This window comes from Theropithecus gelada, chromosome 6 (genome assembly GCF_003255815.1).
Source record: "Theropithecus gelada isolate Dixy chromosome 6, Tgel_1.0, whole genome shotgun sequence".
Taxonomy (NCBI): domain Eukaryota; kingdom Metazoa; phylum Chordata; class Mammalia; order Primates; family Cercopithecidae; genus Theropithecus; species Theropithecus gelada.
Genome location: NC_037673.1, coordinates 165,425,400 through 165,449,263, shown reverse-complemented (window position 1 = coordinate 165,449,263; position 23,864 = coordinate 165,425,400). Strand labels below are relative to the sequence as shown.

Genomic DNA, 23,864 nt, shown 5'->3' with positions numbered 1-23,864 from the left:
AGGGAGTTTGCAAAGTAGCTGGAAAATAGACAATTTTTGTCTTGTTTGTTAGTTTCTAGCTACATACCAAAGTCAGGCAAATTCTTTTGATTTTAAGTGATAGAAAATTCAACTCAAACTGGTTTAAATCAAAATATAGGAGAGATGGGATAGAATGGGTCATACACTCTCAAAATACAGAGGTAATTGGCTTCAGGCATGAGTGGGTCTGGACATTCACAGGACAGCACCATCTGCTCACTGTTTTTGTGGTGGCGAGATGGCTTCTGGCTACCCTGAACAGCTTAGCAATCCCAGCAGATAAGCAGTTATTGGGATTTTGAGTCATTTAGGCATTTCTGAAACAATTGCTGTGGTCAGGGAGACTGAAGATACTTACCAGCCTGGCCTGGATCAGATGCCAGTGCCTAGAGCTGGGAAGAGGGGTCAGCCCCATTTGTATGACATGATCTGAGATCTGGGGGAGGGGAAACTTCAACAGAAAAATGTGTTACCTAAAGAAGGGACCACAGAAGGCAGGCAGTTAAACATAACAGAGGTCTGCTATGTGCATAATGAATGGTTTATTCCATACAATATCCTTAAGGTTAGCCAGGCATGCTCAAGGGATATCGTTAATCATCAGAATTGCCGCCTTCTGGACAAGCAACGTCCCTTCAGTCCAAGCCAGTCTGGATTAAATAGACTGTGATTGTAACCCACAAAAATCTGACCTGAATTTGCTCTCCATTGCAGTGACCTGGACAGAAATAATATCACCAGGATCACCAAGATGGACTTCGCTGGGCTCAAGAACCTCCGAGTCTTGTAAGTAGTTGATGGCTCTCGGGTGCGTTTTCATTTTTAGCTCTTCAGCCTTGCAAAAAAAAAAATGTTCCACTGCCCCTGACACCACACTCCCAAGCCCTGGACAACAGGAATTCACCATTCTGCAGCAGAAAACCCCTCATTAGTGTACCCACGTGCTCACAGGTATCACAGTCCCTGTCTAGATGCTGCTGGCTGAGCTGGATCGATGGAAGAACTTAGTTCCAGTGATAGGGAAAGCGGAAGGCTATGAACGAATAAATCAGCATGCCCAGCTTCTAGGATGACAGCGATGTCAGGTTGACTAACCATGCTTCCCTTCCATAGAGATGATAATTTCTTCTCCAGCCTGTGCATTAAAAGAGCAATCGGGACAAAAGTTATCTGTCTTGTAGCTTAATGGAGGGGAGGGGAGGAGAGCATCAGAAAGGGTCAGCGCCCTTGCTGAACACCCACAGCTGTGCAGACAGGTAGCAAAATTTGAGATGGGCATTGATGGACTGGGGGAGCAAGGAATATTAGGTTTCATTGCTGAATATTGAACACTTTCATCCATCCTTAAGTCTGTGAGTGATAAGAAACTTCCCAAGTGCTTGTCTGTCGAAAAGTCTAAGACATTTAGAGGTACAGGAAAAAGCAATTTAAATCTTTTTTTTTTCCTTCTTTACTTGGTTAATTTTGACCCATAAACATGGCTCCAGGCAAGACGTACAGTCTGGGCCAATTGGCCACCGCCTTGGTATTTGTATGCCATGGAATCTTAGCTGGCAAATTGTTACTAGAAGTAACAGCTAAAGTCTTGGTACCTGAAGCTACCTCCTTTTTACTAATAGCCCTATATAATAAATAGAATGAATGTTGTACTTGGTTCAGAAAGTACCAGGCTCTGGTCCTGATTCAGAATTAGCTACCCATGAAACCTTGGGCAGACTACTTTTCCTCCTTGGGCCTCAGTTTTCTCATTTGCAGTATAGGGAATACGTAGTTAGAAGTATTTTCAGCTCTCGTAGTTATACATGTAGTGCTTCATTGTTGTAACATTTTCTGATTATTCTCAGGATTACTTGTGAAGCATTAATTTTACAACATTGTTTTTCTTTTCTGATTGAGTTGTTAGTAATGATGATGGACCTGATACTTTGATGGGCCCAGCACAGTATTACATAGTGGTAACAAACAAAGTGGGCATTATTATGAGCCCCTAATTGTAGCAGAGAAAACCAGAGGCATGGATAGGGTAAGTGGTCCCAACTCTACAGAGCAGGTGACTGAAGGAGTTGGAATTGGAACCCGGACTCTGTGTTTTCTAACCTCCATGCAGTGCCACTGTGTATTCGCATTATAGAAAGCTAAGAAAACTAAGACAGTGATAGTCTACCCATTTTGTAAATGCAGCACTGTTAATGTGGGGGCTTGTCTGAGCTTCTCTTACGTACACATGTGTGGAGACATGGGGAATCTGAATCCTGGGCCTCCAGCTTGCAGGTGCTCTCCACATGGACATGTTCTCCATCTTTGGTCTCAAACACTCTCCTCTCACCAACCTCAAAGGGAAGGCACACCCTGTGCCAAGTCTTTTGCCTCAGCAGCCATGTGTCTGTCAAGTGACTGGTAGTTCTGACAAGGTGTGCGTGGATCAGAGTCGAGACTGGGATCAGGGTGGGGGAATTTCATGGTTCAGTTTTAGGGCGATTGTTATTGAAGAGGTATAGGTAACAACAACTGATTCTATGTCATTTGCCAGGTTAACAAATAGACGCTTGTTTACCTTCTCACTGTTTTAAAAATTTATTTCCCCTGCGTCTGTGAGAGATTACAAGTCAGAAATTTCACCTAATGCTTCGTTTTCTAACAAAGTCAAAAACAACCCTTTGATTTTCTTAGCGTTACATCAGAAAGACTAATAAAAACTCCAATTTTCGTGTCTGCTCTCTGCAAATAGAAAGTTTAAAATAATCACAAAAGATTGTTTTAGTATCCCCTGGATGGTCTGCAACATTCCTTTGACTACGGTTTATCTTTTCAGTTAATTGGTACATTTCTCTTATTTTGATAAGCAATGCCAAAAAGCCTTCCCCTAAACCACCCCCCCCCGTAGACTATTAATATACTCTGTTTCATTATCTTCCTTATCAACTCAAAGACAATCCCATTCAAGTGGCCCTTTATTACTGTGAAAGAATCTGCCTGGTGGAATAGCTGAAATGCTTTCTAACTAACACCAATAAAATATCCAGACATTTTTACCATATTTTTCCTCAATCTATTCTTTTTAGCTGAGTAACCTAGACAACTATCTTTTTTTAAAAGATTTTTTTCACACCTTGGCACATTCCCCATATCTGTTTCTTATTTACAATTTCTAGAGAAGCTAGAAAAGATTCAGTAGTCTTGAATAATTGGCCACCCATTTCTATGTCAAACTGTTAATATGGGCAAAAGCAGATAAAATGGAGATTGAGGCACTTCGGTCTCAACCCAGGGCGATTTTCCCCAAACGAAGAGCATTTAAGGAGAAGATAGAAGAATTGCCCAGGACATTTTTTTTTTTTTTTTCTCCCATGGGGTGGGAGTAGGAAAAAGTCTCTTCTGATGGTATAAATTATGTTTCATTTCTTGGTAGTCTAAGGGTTCTGCTATGCTTACAATGTGGGAGCCAGCTTTATCCCAAACGGGGTTAATAAAAAAGTTAAACTCCACCCCAGCCATCATCACAAGGGGGGCGATTTCTGATCCTGATCCAGTGCTAAAGCTAAAAAAAAAAAAAAATTGCAAAAGAGCTGAAAATGAACACAGGCTCTGTTCTAATTCAGAACAGACTCCATCCGTGGACAGCCCTTCTGGATGTCCAGCCCTTCCTGGATCCCCTGTCTGAAAATGTGGGGAAGGTATCAATGGCTTTTAGTGCTTGCTCCTGGCTTGCATCTCAGCCCAGAAGTCTGGATGGGAGGATCTTAACTCATTCGTTCACTGATCCATTTATTCATCAAATATTGATTTGTTGAGCCTCTGATTGCCAGGTTCTAGGCTGGACTCTGGGGGAACTAGGAAGTAGATCTGGAAGGGACACAGATACCTGGCAGTGAGCGTCCCAGCAGAAAAGAGGGCAAATGAGGAGAGTGAAGTAAAGACTTCTTTAGAGGTGTGGGCAAGGTGAAGAGAAACCTAGAGGAGATAGTGCAGTTCTGTCTAGTGTGCCCTGGGCCTCAAGGAGCACAGGGAGGAGGTGGTTATCAGAGCCTGGCAAAAGTAGGGAGCTGTAGCGTTAGGTAGAGGGATGCAGTCAGCCTGAAGTGGCTTGGCAGGGGTGGAGAAGAGTAAATCCCCCAACCACAGTCTTCCTCCACCCTCTGATCTCCTGCTGGTGCCTCTCTTTGGCTGAACCTGACAGGAATTCAGAAGTCAAAAAATTTCTTGATGGTCTTGATGGCTAGATGCAGTGACTCATGCCTGTAATCCCAGCACTTTGGAAGACCGAGGCGGCTGGATTGCTTGAGCTCAGGAGTTTGAGACCAGCCTGGGCAGGGCTCCCCAGGCTGGGCAACATTGTAAAACTCCATCTCTACCCCCCACCAAAAAAAATTAGCTGAGCATGGTGGCATGCACCTATAGTCCCAGCAACTTGCACCACTGCACTCCAGCATGGGTGACAGTGAGACCTTGTCTTGGGAGGAAAAAAAACCCAGCTTCTTGATGAAGCCAGTAAGTCAGCTTTCCAGGGCCTGCACAAGGTGGAAACGGTGTATCTCATATAGATATCCTTGCATCTCTTCTCTTCCCCTCTCTGAAAGAAACTTGAAGTGTTAGATTCATTAGCATAGAACTAAGATTCATTATAGAAGGGGTGAGTTAGGCTCCCTCAGAAACTCAGAGGGAATGTGGTACTTACAATATCCTAGAGTTGATCCTTGTTATCCAGCAAGGAAATAATGACTACAAAGTCTGTGATTGATTTGATTGGTGGATGGATAGTAAAAACTTAGCTCAGGAAACCCCCAGTCACTAGTGTTGCAGTGGGACCCTATTTAGCATGATGTGCTAGTGTGAGACTATTAGCATTCCAAGACCCTCCTTGCATATGGTAGAATGGAAAAGGAAGACAAGAGAAGGGAAAAACTTTTTTTTTTTTTTTTTTTTTTTTGAGACAGAGTCTTGCTCTGTCACCCAGGCTGGAGTGCAATGGCGCAATCTTAGCTCACTGCAAACTCCGCCTCCTGTGTTCAAGTGATTCTCCTGCCTCAGCCTCCTGAGGTGCTGGGATTACAGGCACATGCTACCATGCCCAGCTAACTTTTTGTATTTTTAGTAGAGATGGTTTCATCTTGTTGGTCAGGCTGGTCTCGAACTCCTGACCTCATGATCTGCCTGCCTCAGCCTCCCAAAGTGCTGGGATTACAGGCGTGGGCCCCTGCTCCAGGCCTTTTTCTTTCTTTTTTTTTTTGGACACAGAGTCTTGCTTTGTCACCCAGGCTGGAGTGCAGTGGTGCCATCTTGGCTCCCTGCAACCTCTACCTCCTGGGTTCAAGTAATTTTCCTGCCTCAGCCTTCCAAGTAGCTGGGATTACAGGCATGTGTCACCACACCCAGCTCATTTTTGTATTTTTAGTAAAGATGGAGTTTCGCCATGTTGGCCAGGCTGGTCTTGAACTCCTGACCTCCTGGTCCACCTGCCTCAGCCTCCCAAAGTGCTGGGATTACAGGAGTGAGCCACCGCACCTGGTCAACGTTTCTTAAGCCTCTAATCATATAGCAGAACCTGGGCTACATGATTTCCTTATTTCATTTTTGTTCTCAAAGAACTTTTGCAATGTTATATTTTCTCTATTTTACAAATGAGGAAACTGAATCTCAGAGAGGTTGACTAGTTAACCCACTCTTATATCATCAGCTAATGTGCAAGCAAAACAGGGCTTCTAAACTAAATCTGGTGCGCTCACCAGAGTGGGAGTTAGAAGGCCCACCCTACCTGGCTGTGGGAATTGGCATAAATAATTTCTCCTCGGGCAAGTCTTTTAGCCTCTCCCTTCAATCGTTTCTACAGCTGTTAAGTGAGGAGCTTGTGAGGGGCCAGAAGCAATAGAAATGTGAGAAGCAGAGCAGATGAGGACATGGCAAACTGTGGGGCTGGGTACCCTCACCTGACGTTCTACTCCTGGTCAACTGATATTTGGAAATGTGAGAGCTGATTTTTCAAAAGGAGTTTCTTTTGTGGGGTATGGGTGTGTATACATGTGAAATATCCTGATTTTCAACTGTTGGCAACAAATTCACAAAAATGTAAAATATCAAGCCCAAACAAAATACAGTTACCTGTCCCAGACACATACACAGTCGGTATGTGCCATGGCCCAAAGTCTTCTGTAGGTTTCATTCATTCAGTAAGCATTGATGAAGTGCCTGCTGTGCTAGGCAACTGTGTTAGGACTGGGAGTAGGATGATGGGCAGAATGTCTATCTTCTTGCTCCTTAGGCACAGTGGGGAAAATAGACTTGGGAACTAAACACAAGGGTCCAAGTGTTAAGGCTGAGAAGTGCAGGAGGTTATGAAACGTCTAATAGGGAGAGACTGTCATGGAGCATTCAGTTTGATATGAAGATGCAGCCTTCCCAGCTTCCCAGGGTTGCTCTTCCTCTCCATCTGCCATTTGTTTAGGTGCTTGTGCGCACCTCTCCTCCTGTGTGATCCAGAGGAATCCATGGCCCTTCCTAAACTCCACTTTCTAAAGAAACATTCTCTGATCACAATGCATCCCCGCTAAGTCCCATTCAGCCACCATGTGCAATCTGTCATTTCCCAGCCTAAGGTCAGCCCCCAATGGAAGCTGCATAGCTTCATTGCTTCTCTTCTCTGCTGTTCAGCTCATCCATTTAAGTGGCCATTTTTTTTTAAGTTAAGGAAACAAACATTTCATTATATGCTGAATTCTTTGGATATACTGCATGCATGAACCCAATTCACTTACACAGAGTGTTTAGGATTTGTAATCACCTGCTTAGAGGACTTAGGCAGGTGAGTGAAGCGTGTGGCTGGAGGGAGGGAGCCTGATCTTTTAGGACCATCATCATGAGGTTGGGATTAGCTGGACTCTTGGTGAGAGGAGTTGCTGGGACCAGGCTGGTTTTCTTAGGGACAGCTAATCTTTTCACAATAGCCTCACCCTTTCTACTAGGGTGAGCAGGGAAGGCCCTTTTCAATGAAGTATTTTTGAATCCTTGGAGGAGGGAGCTCCCAGGGAAGAGATGCTGAATCTATGTGTGGTTTTTATAAAGAGCAGCTTTTACCTCTTCCTTTTCTGCGCAACATCCTGCAGTGCTTGGGGGGACATTTGCTGAGAACATTCTTAAAATAGAGGCATGGAAACCAATCTGTCAGGTAGAAGTGTGCAGGCGGCGAAACCCTGGTTACCGTGACACCAAACTGGGATATGAGTTATCTTGTCCCATCAGACTGATCCCAGTTGAAGGGACCCTGACGATCATGGGAGGGGCTGAGTGACCATACCTGCATGGCACAAAGCCTAGTATGAGGGTACTTGAGCCCAGCTTTGTCCTTAGTCATTGCTGTCTCTGTGGTTGTAGGCATCTGGAAGACAACCAGGTCAGCGTCATCGAGAGAGGCGCCTTCCAGGACCTGAAGCAGCTGGAGCGACTGTAAGTACAGCACAACCTCCTTTCTTAAAGTGTTTATTTAATTTTAGTGCTTTTTTCTTTGTAAATTGGCCTTATGACCTTGTTTAAAAAGGTCTCCAGTGTTTTAATAAAATGTTTGCTATTATACTTAAGGCACATTAGATGCATGTTAAAGAAACACTGAGATCTACTTACACTCCTTTTCTGTAAAAGTTTCTAGAATCAGCTTCCAGGGTTTGTTTCCCTTCTTCTCAGGCTTGAGTTCTGTCTTGGTACCTGTATAAGGGGCTGGTTTTTAACCAAGTATAAGCCTTCCCTTCCACGGAGGAGGGAAGCCTGCAGTTACCCTGTCATGAAATCCGGCATCAGATACTCCCTACTCCTCTGCACGGGCAGAAGCTCCCTCCTGAGGCCCTCTCCTCCCTGAGTGTTCTCTGCCCCACTCTTGTGGGAGAGGAAGGACTGGTGAGTGGGCGCAGCCTTCAGTGCGCTTGTATCTCCTGTGAGTGAGCATCAGCCTGTGTCAAGAAGCCCCCACGTTTCCACGAGAGAATGCATTGCCAGTGGTTTAAAAATAGGCCACTGTTCTGACTCAATGAGAGGGAGAGAGGAAAAGGGATGGGAATGGAAGACGGTTGGAGCCTCCATTTGTTTTGTTGATGAATACTTTTGCAGAAAACTCTTGGATGACTTTGAGGAGGGCTGCTCAGATGGTTAAGTAGGCGACTTCACCTTTCCTCTGTTAATCACATCTGGCAGCTCATAACATCTGGATATTTGCTTTCTGCCCTCCGAGCAGGGATTGTCCCCAAGAGCACTTAGTCATGCTGGTGGGTGGCTCTCTTCAAAGTTCTCTCTGAATCTTGGTTGCCCTGACATTTCAGCCTCTTTCTCCTGCAGTCAAAAGGATGAAGCTGCAACAGCTCACAGCTCTGCCGGCTTCCTTAGAAGAACTGTGCTCTGTTTACCTGTCTGGTTGCCAAATCTGATTTACAGAGGTGGGCTTGGGTAAGGTGGCATGCTTGCCCCTGACTACTTAGCTTTGAGATGTGCCATCTTTTCCGCCGGAATCAATTTATCTGGGGCCACATAAGAACAGCGAAGGTCCCCATTGCACATCAATTAGTATTACCCAGAAAAATGCCTTCCTCCCTCTCTGTTGTGTGAACCGTCTCATTCATTGTTCTCCTTCTGGGTCAAATCCCAGCATATGTTCTGCTGGTGTTGGTTTGAAAATATGACATTTATTTCTTGCAAGGGAAAACGGTTTATAAAAAGACTGAATGTTGTCTCTGTTTACACGTTTATTTTTAAGTTTCTTAACTCAAGTTCTTATTTAGACCAAAGAGAACATAAAAGTATTTGTTGAACCTGGTTCCTTTGTATGAAATATTCAGCATTTCTACACAAAGATCAACACATGGTCCTTTGTGAAAAGGCCACTCCTTAGTCTACTGATTAGAAGAGTGAAGAAAATTCCCAATTCATTAATTTCCTTGTTTTAGGGAAGGAACTAATTGAGTACCTTGGACATGCCAGGAACTATGCCAGTGTTTTACATGCTATTTGTGTTTTTTATTGCCACAAAATTCCTATGAGGTGTGATTACCCTCATTTTACAGATGAAGAAACAGACCCAGAGAGACTGAGTCAAGGAATGGTCAAGAGGGGAGCCAAGATTCAAAGCCACTTCTGTCCGACATGAAAGATGATGTTATTCCATACTCATGTGCAGCAGATATTAGATGAAGTGTGATCTTCAGTAAGGGCCCTGAGAGTAGCCTCTCACCTAAACATTTAACTCCAGGGAGTATCGGTGAAATATTTTGGCAAAGCCTCTTTTCTTTGGCTTGGTGAACAAGGCTGAAAGACCCATGCATGTCTGGGGAACTGAATGGATTACAGTTGCAGAGGAAACCTGATTATTTCTCCGTGTTGGTGTATTAGGTGGGTAATGCTAGCTGCTGTGCTAGATAAACCCTCAAATCTCAGTGACTTAACACAGTGGACGTTTACGTATTCATCTAAAACTCAATATGGGCATTGCTGATAAGGCCTCCCTTCTCCAAGTGGAGACTCAGGGACAAAGTCGTCTTCCTCTCCTCGACTTTACCCTCCTTAAATCTTGGCTTTCAAGGTGACAATGTTTGTCTGCATCAAGCCAGGAGAAGAGAAAACAGCATGAAAAATTTCACATGGGAGGTTTTCAGATTTCAAGAAGTACATGTCACTTCCAGTCTCACATACTTTGAGCTAGAACTCAGTCATGTGGCCACAGGAAGCTGCAGAGGATGGAGGAAAGATGGTTGAGCTGTGTGCCCAGGAAGCAGAGGAAACAGGCTTAGTGAACAGCTAGCCAATCTCTGACTTCTACTGCAAGTGATCTGAAGAAGTACTTAATCAGGAAGAAGATTGGAAACACAGGCAACTGAGTTCATATACACAGTTGAATAGTCATTCTCATAATACCTTTCAGTGTTAGCAAGAAGGGATGTGTGTGACATTAATCCTGATTGGCGTTAATCTGGTTTTGGTTATTCGTTCTGTTTTCATACAGACGGGGGGATGTGGAATTGGAAAACATAATACATTTGCTATTAACAAGATGACGGTGGATTGTGCCATCTCTAGCTCTTACTCCTGGCTCACCTTATCTGTGTCTCTGTATTTGGTAATAGATAAATCTTTATTGATCATATTCTAAGATAGAGCCTGGAAATATTAGGGGTTATGATACTTCATTTCTGGAGGGTTTATTTCCACTCTGAGTAGTCATTATTGGTTTGTTCTCTTCGGTCTTCCTGGGAAAGGAAAAGGAAGTCTGTCCTCTGGGTCTCAATTCAGAATTCCCTATTCCTCCGTGAAAGGACCCTATGCCTCTGGCGGAGTTAGGTGCCCCTACTCTCATAAAACAGGTGTCTTCCTATCACAGCACTTATGACACCATATTTTAATTCCCTGTTTTCTGGATTGTTTCTTCTCAAAACCATGAATGTTGAGGTCAAGATTCATGTCCCATTTAGCTCCTAATCTCACAGCCTTGAGCAAGGCATGATAGTAACTGCTTGAGGAATATTTATCAAAACACTTGAGTTTTTGTCCTATATAAGTGATTCTAAGCTGGGCCTAATTTTGTCTTCCAGAGGACACTTGTAATGTTTAGATACATTTTTAATTGTCACAGCTGGGAGATGCTACCTAGCAGATAGAGTACAGGAGTATCTCTAAACATTTTTAAATGCACAAGATGGCCCTACAACAAAGAATTATTCAGTCCAAAATGTCACTAGTGCCAAAACTGAGAAATTCTGCTCTTTAACTATCCTACGTCAGATAGCATGTCAGGCACTTTACGTATACCATCTCATGGAATCTATGTGAGAATATTATGAAGTTAGAATTATAAAATGTGATGTGATAAAATATAAAACTCAAAGTATAACCTATGAAGCACTTTGCTTAATATATTTACCTAAACCTAATTTAGCTAGATCTCACTTCTGGCTTCCAGAAAGTGGATGGGATAGAGGAAAAAGTTAAACCAAGAGGAAACAAACACATTTTGTAGGTGGGATATTATTTGAGACAGTTGCCCTGGTCTTTTCAAAAAGTCAATGTCAAGAAAAACATGGGAGTCAACTTTTAAGTTCAAAAAAATCTTAGAATAGAATAGATGCAGTACCACAAAATTGGAAGGGTCAATGGAATTAAAATGTTCTAAGATCCTTAAATTATTCAGGAAGTCATAGTGCTAATATTTATTGCCTTATTAAGTCAAAGATGTATGTTGAAATCTGTAGCATAGCCTCTAAAAAAAATAGTCAAAAAATTATGATAGTCCGAGGGAAAAGGAGCACAGTATGATACAAAATATGTAGTTAATTAAAATGAAGGATAAAAGAGAAGGAAAAGGAACATAGAACAAATAGAAATCAACAGTAAGATGATACATTTAAACATAAATATATCATATTACTTTATATGTAAATGCACTAATTCTCCAATTAAAAAACATAGATTGTCAGAGTGTATTTTAAAAATACCAAACATATGCTTTTTACAAAATAATAACATTAAATATATGGATAGAGAAAACTTGAAAGTAAAAAAATGAAAATGATAGCATGAAAACACTAACCGAAAGGTTAGTGTCACTCGATTAAAGATAATATAGAATTTAAAGAAAAAATATTAGATATAAAGAGAGAATTTTATAATGGTAAAATAGGAAATAAACCAGGAGGATATACCAAATCTGTATTTGTATGTGTCTAAAAACATAGCCTGAAAATATGGAAAGCAAATACAGAACTAAAAAAAGTAGACAAATTTATAATCGTAGTTAAGATACACTTTTTGGTAATTAATAGAACAAGGAGATACAATTCTTAGTAAAAATATAGAATATTAAATAACAATATTTTTAAACCTGATGTAATTGATGTATAGAGAACACTCAAAACAACATAGAATAGAAATCTTTTCAAGAACATATGAAAGTTTTATTATGAACAGATCTAGAAAGCAAGTCAACACATATCAAAGGATGTCATATGGAGCATGTTCTCTGACAGCAGGAATAATCAAGAAGTTAATTTAAAAAACTAGAAAAATCCAAAATATTTAGAGATTGAGTAATATACCTCTAAATACTCTGAGTCAAAGAACATACTGCAGTGGAAATTAGAACATATTTTTCTGAATGTTAATAAACATACAGTGTATCACAATGTGTGGATTGTAGCCAAAGCTATGCTCAGAGGAAAAGGTAAAGCCTTTAAGCTACATTATTCAATTTATGGTATATATTATGTATAGTACATATTTTAAAAGAAGTATGTATCTTGATTAAAATATTATTCTTATGAAGTTAGGGCAAAAACAACAAAACAGAACAAAGGAAATTATTAAGAGCAGAAGTATATGAAATAGAAATGAATGTATAATAGAAAAATTCTAAAAAGCCAAACTAATTCTTTTTTTTTTTTTTTTTTTTTTTTTTTTTTTTTTTTTGAGACTGAGTCTGGCTCTGTCGCCCAGGCTGGAGTGCGGTGGCCGGATCTCAGCTCACTGCAAGCTCCGCCTCCCGGGTTCACGCCATTCTCCTGCCTCAGCCTCCCGAGTAGCTGGGACCACAGGCGCCCGCCACTTCGCCCGGCTAGTTTTTTGTATTTTTTAGTAGAGACGGGGTTTCGCCGTGTTAGCCAGGATGGTCTCGATCTCCTGACCTCGTGATCCGCCCGTCTCGGCCTCCCAAAGTGCTGGGATTACAGGCTTGAGCCACCGCGCCCGGCCAAACTAATTCTTGAAGCACCTAAAATTACAGACACTGACAAGACATATCAAAAAACAAAAGGCTAAATTACCAACATGAAGAATAAAAAGGAGGATGTAACTATGGATATTATAAACATTAAAGTGATAAACTTGTCCAAAGGCTGCTCATCTTATCTCAATGATTTTGAAGAGTAAATGAAATTGAAAATAGAAACAGGAAGGGATAGAAAATCTGTCTTATATCAATTAGAGAAATATTTAAAACATTTCATCAAAAAATCTAGGCTCAGATGGCTTTAGCAAAAAATTCTAACAAAGTTTTAAGGAATAAAGTATATCAACTTAATACAAACTAATTCTAAAAAAGAATGAACATTTGTCTATTTAGCCAGCATAACCTTGAGAACAAAACCCAGTAAGGACATTTCAAGAAAAAAACATAAACCAATGTCTTTCATGAATATTTTTACAAATTTCCCAACAACATACTAGCAAATGAATTCAGTTATACCTGAAAAGGATAATATATTCCAACGAAATTTGGCTTATTCAAAGAAGGCAAGGTTGGTTTAATAGTGGAAATTTCACCTCTCAAAAACATGCTGAACAACTAGGATAGCAAAACCAAAGACATACACAACATCTACAATAAAATTAGTTTGAACAGTAATTCAGTGAATCCCCAATAGATGGTTTCAAGACTGTTGTGGTATCTCATCTGTGTGGGAGAAAGCAGAGGGAAGACAGCTACAGTTCTTAGGACCCTGAGAAGAGTGCATACCTTAAATTACCCATCTCTACTCATTGGAAAACACAGTGGCCAATCTGAGAAAAGCTGCCAAATATAGAAGGGAGTTCTATCAGATCCAATTCATGTTCAGTACAAAGGAACCATGATGTAATAATGACTGATAATACTTGGAACATTCTGTGGCTTATACATTCTTCAAATGAAAATGAGGCTCTTTTCCTAGGAAAGGTCTAACATTGGTAAGAAACTTCTGGGAGTAGTTGATCAGAAAAGGAACAATGGTAGAAATAAAAAGAGAACTCCTTGAGAAGTATGTTAGAATTCACCAGAAGAGTCAAATCTTGGAAAATACAAGGCTATGTTTCTCATTGCTTTGCCAAAACAAGAATGAGCTCTAGAGTCTTAAAGCTTAAAAAAAAAAAAAAAAAAAAAAAAAAAAAAAAAAAAGCTATTTTACCCCACCATTCTAAAACTACAGGGAAATTTGGAAATTTATTTCACTTAAAAAATAAGCAGTTAAAAGGATTATGATTGAAGCCCATATAAAGGTTTTTAAATAAGAAAAGGTATGAGAAGCATAACTTTCTTAGAAACAATGAAAACATAAAAGGAGATATCCACAAAACAAATAAACTGTAATAAAATAGTTCAAAACTGGCTAGAAGTATTTAAGAACATATACATTATAAGAGAACAACACAAATCTAAATTTTAAAAACTCTAATAAGAGAAATGTAGGATTTGAAAGGAGGGGTGAAGAACTCAAAGAACTTAACAATAGAAGTACTTCAAAATAAGTACTGCCAGTACAATACTGAAGAAAAACTAACTTGTAGAAATTACACTATCCAGTTTCAAGACTTACTGTAAAGCTATAGTAATCAAGACAGCATGATATTGGCAAAAAATTAGACACACACATCAAGGTGACAGAATAGCGAGCTCAGAAATAGACTCATGCAAATACAGTCAACTGATTTTTTTGACAAAGGTGTAAAGATAATTCAATGGAGAAAGAATAATCTTTTCAACAAGTGGTGCTGGTACAATTGGCTGTCCAGATACGGAAAAATGGATCTGGATACAAATCTTATATCTTACACAAAATTGAAGTCCAGATGATTCATAGACCTAAATGTAAAATATAAAACTATGAAGAAAATATTTTCAAAACATGTATCTGATAAAGAATTTATACACAAAATATAGAAAGAGCTTTAAAAACTCAACAGTAAGAAGATACTGCTCTCCCCCATAAAGGAAAGAAATGGACAAAAGATTCAAATAGACACTTCACCAAAGAAGATATACAGCTCACAAGTAAGCATACAAAAACATACTCAACATCATTTTTCATTAGGGTGATGCAAATAGTTATGTAGTGAGATATACTACTACACACCTATTACAATGGTGAGAATTTTAAAAATTGACAACGCTAATTGCTGGTGAAGTGGAGTAACAGGAATTCTCATTCATTGCTGGCAGTGATACAAAATGGTACAGCCACTTTAGAACACAGTTTAGCAGTTTTTTAAAAAGTTAAACACAGTCTTATACAATCTAGATCTGTGGTTGCTAGGGATTCAGAGGAGAAGAGGGAACTGAAAGTTGAATAAAGCACAGTGGGGGGATGGTGGGGTTTAGGATGGTAAAACTATGCTGTATGATAATGAAATTGTGGATATATGACACTATGCATTTGTCAAAACCTATAAAATTTTACCACACAAAGAGTGAACTATAATGCATGCAAATTTTTAAAAAGTCATGTAGGAGAGTGGGGTATCCCAGAATGGAATGCAGACTGTGATGAATGTATGCATCAGCCTCACTGAAGTGAGGGAGCAAAGGTGCTGACCTAAGCTGTGGAAATGAGTGAAGTCTGTAAGACTAAAGGCAAAAGGAACTGCACAGAAGAACTGTACTCTAGTTGATAAAGTTGTTTCCCCTGGGGGTATGTGTTAACAATTCTGAGACACTGTACATGTATACTGGAATTGAACAATAGATGGTGAATGGTGAGGATAGATTTCTTGCTGTTGAAATGGGTGGTTAGAAACAAACAATGGAGAAAGCTAGAAGAATCTATGTGGGAATGGACTAGTTGAGACATCAGTATCAACTCATGTTTAGCCTACTGTAGATACTTTTATTTAATATAGATGAATATATACATATAAACATTTTTTGATATGTGTATTTATATGAATTAATATCCAAAAAAATATTTCCTTGCTCTGGCCGGGTGTGGTGGCTCATGCCTGTTATCCCAGCACTTTTGGAGCCCCAAATCGGTGGATCACAAGGTCAGGAGATTGAGACCATCCTGGCTAACATGGTGAAACCCCATCTCCACTAAAAATACTAGAAATTATCCAGGTGTGGTGGCACGTGCCTGTAGTCCCAGCTACCTGGGAGGCTGAGGCAGGAGAATCAGCCTGGGCGACAGTGAGATTCAGTCTCTCTCTCTCTCTATATATATATTCTTGTTCTATCAGCAAGAGGGCCTGGAAGCAACAACACTGGAGTAGCAATGAGCATGCCCAGCACCCAGCTGATGGTTTCTAAAATCATTTTCCCACAAAAAGGAATTAAAGCATCTTGGAAAAATGGTTTATTCTAAAGGTGAGGAATGTTGTTGTACCATAAAGGGAGTGCTCAAAACAAAATGTGAAACCCCACAATTTGGGGAGTATGTCAAAAGGACATAAAAGCAAACAAAGAATTCTTAGTGGCCAAAGCTGCAACAATTTGAATAACAAAATAAGTATTGAATTATTAACAAAGTTTAAATAGCCATGGGTCCATACTCACAGAAATAAATGAGTGAATAAATAAATGGAATGAAGAGACAGATCCCATGCAGAATAATTCTAATTTGTTGTGTAGGTTCTCTGCCCTCTAGAAGGTTCAACCTAACTTAAATATGGCCTTCCTTAAATGTGGACTTCACATCGACACTTCCATCGAAAGAGTACTATGTGAAAAGGGAAGGGAGTGGGCAGTAGGTTTACAGTGGAGAAATTCGACACACACCACCTTAGCCAAGTGATCAAGGTCAGCGTCAACATTGATAAATCATTTGATACCTTTGATATGATGCAATGAAAATATTACTTTATATCTGTGATTTTCCTCCCCCAAACCCATCATCTCGGTCTTACATGAAAAACATCAGACAAATCTCTATTGAGAAACTTCCTAAAAAAATACCTGAATAGTCCTCCTCAAAACTGTTTATCAAAAACAAGGGAAATCAGAAAAACTGTCAACAGCCAAAAGGAGCCTGAGGAGACATAATGACTAAATGTAATGTGGTATCCTAGATGGGATGCTGAAACAAACACAAAAAGTAAAAACTAAGAAAATCTGAAGAAAATAGACTTTAGTGAATAATAAATGCAATAGGATTGCTTCATTAAATATGACAACTGTGGCCGGGCGCGGTGGCTCAAGCCTGTAATCCCAGCACTTTGGGAGGCCGAGACGGGCGGATCACGAGGTCACGAGATCGAGACCATCCTGGCTAACACTGTGAAACCCCGTCTCTACTAAAAAATACAAAAAACTAGCCGGGCGTGGTGGCGGGCGCTACTCCGGAGGCTGAGGCAGGAGAATGGCGTAAACCCGGGAGGCGGAGCTTGCAGTGAGCCAAGATCTGGCCACTGCACTCCAGCCTGGGCGACTGAGCAAGACTCCGTCTCAAAAAAAAAAAAAAATATGACAACTGTATTATACTTATATAAGATGTTAATATGGGAAATTGGGTGTGGGCTATATGAGAACTTTCAATACTATCTTCCCAGTTTTTATGTAAATCAAAATCTACTCTAATATAAAAAGGTTTTTTAAGTTGACCCATGAAACCCTGCCTGATTTATAGACTTATGAGCAAAATAAATGTTTTTTATGCCAAAAATACATACATATGTTTTAATCTAGGTGGATTTTAAAAAGAAATAACTGGGATAAATACTGCTTTAAAAGAAATAGAAGATGGAAAGCAGTATTCTTAAGTCAACAAGAAATTAATACAGAGATAAAGGGATTTAAGAGAAAGTGAGAGTTGGGCAAAGAGGTTCTAAAACTTAGGAATCTCTGAAGAAGAAAACAATGGAACGAAGCAAAACTGATAGTACTGATAATTACTATTCAAGAAAATGTTCTTAAAAGTTGATTAGAAAGTACCTTGTGGAAGTGCACTGAATGTTTGGAAAAGTCAACTCTGAAGGGTCAGAACAAAATATGTTCTAATAAAACTTAAATTTTAAAGGAAAAAGTCCTTAAGCATTCAATCAGAGACTCATAAAGAAAATTGGATTTCTTGCCTATTTTTTGATACCAAAATCTTATGTCAGAATACAAGTGAATAACTTAAAGAAAATGTGAACAATAGCATTTCTATTTAGCCATGCTGACATTCAAGTCCAGTGACTGCAGACTACCTATTACGAACATTCAAGAACTTAGGCATCGTGGTGCCCGTGGACACCGTCTAAGGATTCTGCAAAGAATAAGCCTCAGGCTGGACGCGATGACTCACCCATGTAATCCTGGCACTTTGGGAGGCTGAGGTAGGTGGATCACTTGAGGTCAGGAGTTCCAGACCAGCCTGGCCAACGTGGTGAAACCTCGCCTCTACCAAAAAAAAAAAAAAAAAATTAGCCAGGTGTGATGGCACACGTGTAGTCCCAGCTACTCAGGCGGAAGCCGGAGAATCGCTTGAACCCAGGAGGTGGAGGTTGTAGTGAGCCAAAATTGTGCCACTGCACTCTAGCCTGGGACAGAGTGAGACTTCGTCTCAGAAAAAACAACAAAAACAACAAGCTTCATACAACCAAAAGACTGGAGAGACATTGGTATAAGGACAGACACAGTCAACGCTTCCGAAAATACTAGAGGTTGGATGCAGACATGTCACTGTATCTGGAATTCTATGGAATGAGAGTAGAAGCGACATGCCCTTCATGACCTCCCATACTTGGTCTCTTTCCCTATGTTGGCTAAATTGACAGCACTCTAAGGAGGATGTAGAAGTACGAAGTAGAAGGATCCTCGGCCCCTGCTGACCTGCATTTGACTGTGACATGAACAACAAATGTACTTTTATTGTTTCAAAAATAATGATGTAATTAATCACATTAACAGAAGAAATAAGAAGTCATTTCCTCTCAGATACTGAAGAAAGTATTTAATAAAATTCAATACTAATTTGTGATTTAAAAGCATTTTACATATTGAGAATAAAAGGGAAGTTCTTTACCAAAAAAAAGCCCTACAACAAACATCGTCGTTAATGGTGAAATATTGAAAATGTTTCTCCTAACAGAACTAGATTCCTGCCATCATAGCTTCTATTAAATACTGTATTGAAAATTCTTGTTCTGGCAATGATTCGAAAAATAGGAAAGAAGGGAGAGAAAAGGGAGGGAAGAAGAGAGAGGAGTCAAAAAAACACAGAACCAAGGAAAAAGAATGGATATAAAGATTGGAATAAAACAAATTTAAATGTCATCATTTGCGGACAACATGATTGAGTACATGAAAAATACAAAATAATCTACAAATTATCATAAATCTTTTTTAAATTTTAAGTTCTGGGGTACATATGACATAGGTAAATGTGTGCCTTGGTGGCACATTAGATTGTAGATTGTTGATAGGTGCACAAAGGCTGCATGTATCAACCCATCACCTAAGTATTAAGCCCAGCACACGTTGGCTATTCTTCCTATCAGAATTCTTAAGTAGATTTCTAAGGTCATTGGACACAAGGTCAATACACCAAAAAAAAAAAAAAAAAAAAAATTCTATATACCAGCAACAAACAATTGGGAAATTTTTAAAAAACTATGTTTACAATAGCACCAAAAAAATACCAATGCCAGCCTGGCGCGGTGGCTCATGCCTGTAATCCCAGCACTTTGGGAAGCTGAGGTGGGCAGATCATGAAGTCAGGAGATCAAGACCATCCTGGCCAAGATGGTGAAACCCCGTCTCTACTAGAAATACAAAATTAGCTGGGCGTGGTGGTGCATGCCTGTAGTCCCAGCTACTCAGGAGGCTGAAGCAGGAGAATCACTTGAACCCGAGAGGCAGAGGTTGCAGTCAGCCAAGATTGTGCCACTGCACTCCAGCCTGGTGACAGAGTGAGACTGTCTCAAAGTAAATGTATATATATGTGTGTGTGTATATATACCAATGTCTAGGAATAAGTCTAATGAAAGATGCACAGGCCTTAACACAGAAAGACGGACATTACTGGAAGAAATTAAAGGTGAGTCAAATATCTGGAGTGTTGCATGGTGTTCATGTATTGGAATACTTAACATTGCAAATATGGCAATTCTCTCCAAATTGATGGATGGATTCAGTGCAGTCCTAATCAAAATGCCAGCAGCAGGTTGTTGTGGAAATTAAGATGATGCTAAAATTTATATAGGAATGCAAATGACCAAGAAAAGCAAAGACGGTCTAGAAGACCCAGATATAGATTACTTGATTTGTAACAAAGGTGGCTCTGTGAGGCCACCTGGAATGGATGGTCTGTCTAATAAATTGTGCTAAAGTAATTGGGTAACCATATGGAAAACTTGTTCTGTTGATCCCTACTCATGCCATTCATAAATCAATTACAAGTGGATTGTAGAAAGATAAAATAAAGACACTTCTAGAAAATAACAATATTTTTTGGTTGAGAGTGGTGGTTCACGCCTGTAATCTCAGCACTTTGGAAGGCTGAGGCGGGGGTATCACCTGAGGTCAGGAGTTCGAGACCAGTCTGGCCAACATGGCGAAACCCCATCTCTACTAAAAATACAAAAATTAGGCAGGCATGGTGGCATGTGCTTGTAATCGCAGCTACTTGGGAGGCTAAGGCAGGAGAATCATTTGAACCCAGGAGGTGGAGGTTGCAGTGAGCCCAGATTGCACCACTGCACCCTAGTCTGGGCAACAGAGCAAGGCTCCATCTCAAAAAAATAAATAACAGAATATTTTCATGACCTTGAGGTAGTTGATATTTCATAAGCAAGGCACAGAAGACACTAAAGAGAAAAGATGATTTGGACTACATTAAAATAAATAACTTTAATTCACCAAAATACATTATTGAGTGAAAGAACATGTCCCAGAGTGGGTGAAGATATTGGCAGTGCATATAACTGACAAAGGACTTATTTTAGAATTGAGAAGAACTCCTACAAATCAATAAGAAAAAGACAAATGACTCAGTAAAAAAAAAATTGGTGAGAGTTTTGGACACTTCACAAAGGAAGATAGAGAAATGGCTAATGATCATATGAAAAGTTGCTTAGTGTGTAATTAGTCTTTAGGGAAATATAGAATAAAACCACAATGACACATACCACACGCTCATTGGAATGGCTGAAACTTATAATAACAAGTGTTGGTGACAAGGTGAAACAACTGCATTTACCATACACCATTATGGGAGTAATTGATAACAGTTACTCTCGAATATGGGCAGTACCAACCAGAGCTGAACATACATGTACCTTCCACTCCTGGGTACATACCCTCTGAAAGACATTCACAGGAATGTTCATATCAGCACTAATTGTAATAGCCCCAGACTGGAAATAAGCCAAATACTCGTTGATGTTAGAATAAATCAATAGATTGTGGTGTATTCACGTAATGGAATTGACTGGTAGAAAATGAAAACAATGCGCAAAAAAACTGCTGTCTGTAACCACATGGTAACTCTCAGAAGCATAATCAGGGACAAAAGCCAGACATAAAAGAATATATATTACCTGATTCCATTTGTATAAACTTCAAAAGCAGGCAAAACTAATCTATGGTGTTAAAAGCCGAGGTGGTGTTAAGCAATGGGGAGTTGCGAATGGAGAGGGGCTCTAAGGGATTTCTGGGGTGTGTCATCAGCTGTTTCTTGATTTGGGTGGAGGTTTCATGGATCTGTTCAGTGGGTGAACATGCTTCAAGCTGTACAAATTTGATTTGTACATTTTTCTGTACGTGTTATACTTCAAAAATTTATTTTAAAAAGAGACTCGGCCGGGCGCGGTGGCTCAAGCCTGTAATCCCAGCACTTTGGGAGGCCGAGACGGGCGGATCACGAGGTCAGGAGATCGAGACCATCCTGGCTATCACGGTGAAACCCCGTCTCTACTAAAAAATACAAAAAAACTAGCCGGGCGAGGTGGCGAGCGCCTGTAGTCCCAGCTACTCGGGAGGCTGAGGCAGGAGAATGGCGGGAACCCGGGAGGCGGAGCTTGCAGTGAGCTGAGATCCGGCCACTGCACTCCAGCCCCGGCGACAGAGCGAGACTCCGTCTCCAAAAAAAAAAAAAAAAAAAAAAGAGACTCAAGAGACAGATATAACAACCAAATTTCATGCATGACTCTGAATTGAAGCTGTGAGAAAACCCATACAGATATGGGACATTACGAACTCCACAGAGGCAGTGGTCTCAGCTGGGAAGCGATTTTTTTCCTAATCAGTGTTACAATGAAGGGACATTGAAGGAAATGACATTATTCAAGGATCTGCTGTACTTTAAAATGGTTCGGTAAATAAAATAAAACAATGTAGTAAAATGAAAATAATTGTTGAATCTAAGTGGTGGGTATGGGATACTCAAAAATACGTTTATCCTTTTCTGTATATATTTGACCATTTTTGTGACTAAAAACTTTTTAAGATGTATATTTTTTAAAAATTTCATTTTTGCAGAGGAAAAAATCTGAAAGTCAGAAAGTTAAAGAAATTTACCAATTCTGAGATTTGAATCCAGGACTGCTGTGAATCCAGGTACCAGGAAAAGAAAACATAACCTTCGGGAGTTGGAAGGAGACTGAGATATTGGATTATCCAACTTCCTCCTCCTACAGAAAAGGAAATAGGCTAGAAAGGAATTTGACTTGCATGAAATTTTAATGTGGCGTGCAACGTTTAAAGTTTACGTTGCCTTGGTGTGTTAGCTCCATTTACCCAAAGAACAGAAAAACTATGACTTTTTAGCTCTAACCCAGAGTTCCATTTACTCTTTCATTAGATGTGAAACAAATAATCAGATTACATGTTTAAATGCATATGTGTGGCAAATATATTCTTTCAAATTACTGCGAGAGTTATTTTGCTCCCAGTAGAGAGACGTCAGCTTGTGTTATGTGCATTATGTTCCTTAAGCTGATCATTCAGAGACCAGACACCCAAGCAGCCCATGAATGTGGCTTTTTCTCCATTGGGCCTCATTTGTATCAACGTCAAAGCCTAACATTGTTATTAACTCAGAATTATGGACAGGCTTTTCTTTGTGAAATGGATCACCTGCGGCGTCTACACTGAAATTAGTCTAAGTCCATGAAAAATACCCCAGTTTCTCTGTGGGTGTAAGCTACAACACCAGAAACATCACTGTTGACACACATGATTTTTGGTTGGCTTGTTTTCTGATTCCTTTTTTTAAAAAATAAAAACTTCCAGCTTGGAATGTAGTTTCCCTTAGTTCTTTAAAAATTGCAAGTCATAATGAAGGGAAGCCACAAAACTGGAGAAATATTAGAAGGAACATAGAAACTGGAGAAGATGTTCAAGGCCATCAGAAGGCCCAGGCAGGATGGTGGGTCTCTAGTGATGGGTCAGCCCAGTGAGATTCCCTCCCGCCAAGCTCGCTGTTCACTGGGTGCGTTGAGGGCCCTGAGGCAGAGGAAGAGGAGGTTGTTGGAAAACTTAAAACTAAAACCTTCAAAGTGTCATCTGGGAGCTGTCTCCCTTGAGAACAAAACTCAAGAATGTAGGCTTAGTGGTAGCAAGAATTTAAACAGCTGAGTAGGAAGTATACCAGGGCAGTAAAGAACATGAGCTCTGGAGTCCTGGCCCACACTTACTAGCTGTTTGACCTTAGGCAAATTAATGACCCTCTCTGACCCTTCATTTCCTCGTCTATAAAACATCTACCTATCTACCTCAGAGGGTTGTTGGGAGAACTAGATAGCATACATGCAAAGAGTTAAGGTGGTTTTTGGCCCACAGTAAATGCTATAGGCATTTGACTGCAGCCCCGAAGCAGGCAAGACCAAAAATGATTACATGTTCCTGGCAATTCTATGAGACAGGTGTTGTCAGACTTTTACCGCACAACGTCCTCTTTCACCCCACTCCACAGCAGCCCACCTACCTCCAGAGAGGGGTTGCAGGAATTTTGTTTTGTCCTGTGCATTAGACAATTCAATTTCATGTCATTTATTGAGCATCTGTCTACCAGTTATTATGTTAGAGTTTTTGAGAAGAATGCAGTGGAACTCTTGCCCTCCAGATGCTTATAGTCCCCTGGGAAGACAGGTGTATAAATGCATACATTTTAACATGGCAGACAGTAAACCCTTGGGAGTACAGAGGAAGTGATCAC

General features: G+C 40.2%; 1 protein-coding gene across 4 annotated transcripts in view; it reads left to right on the top strand.

Moving 5' to 3' along the window:
• The window catches only part of SLIT3 (slit guidance ligand 3), a 641,659-nt gene that overhangs the window by 48,115 nt on the left and 569,680 nt on the right, over positions 1-23,864 (top strand). For all 4 annotated transcript variants that reach the window (XM_025387957.1, XM_025387956.1, XM_025387959.1 and 1 more), the window contains exons 2-3: positions 736-807; positions 7,387-7,458. In XM_025387957.1, coding sequence (XP_025243742.1) covers positions 736-807; positions 7,387-7,458 — 144 coding nt within the window. The remainder of the gene's footprint in view (positions 1-735; positions 808-7,386; positions 7,459-23,864) is intronic.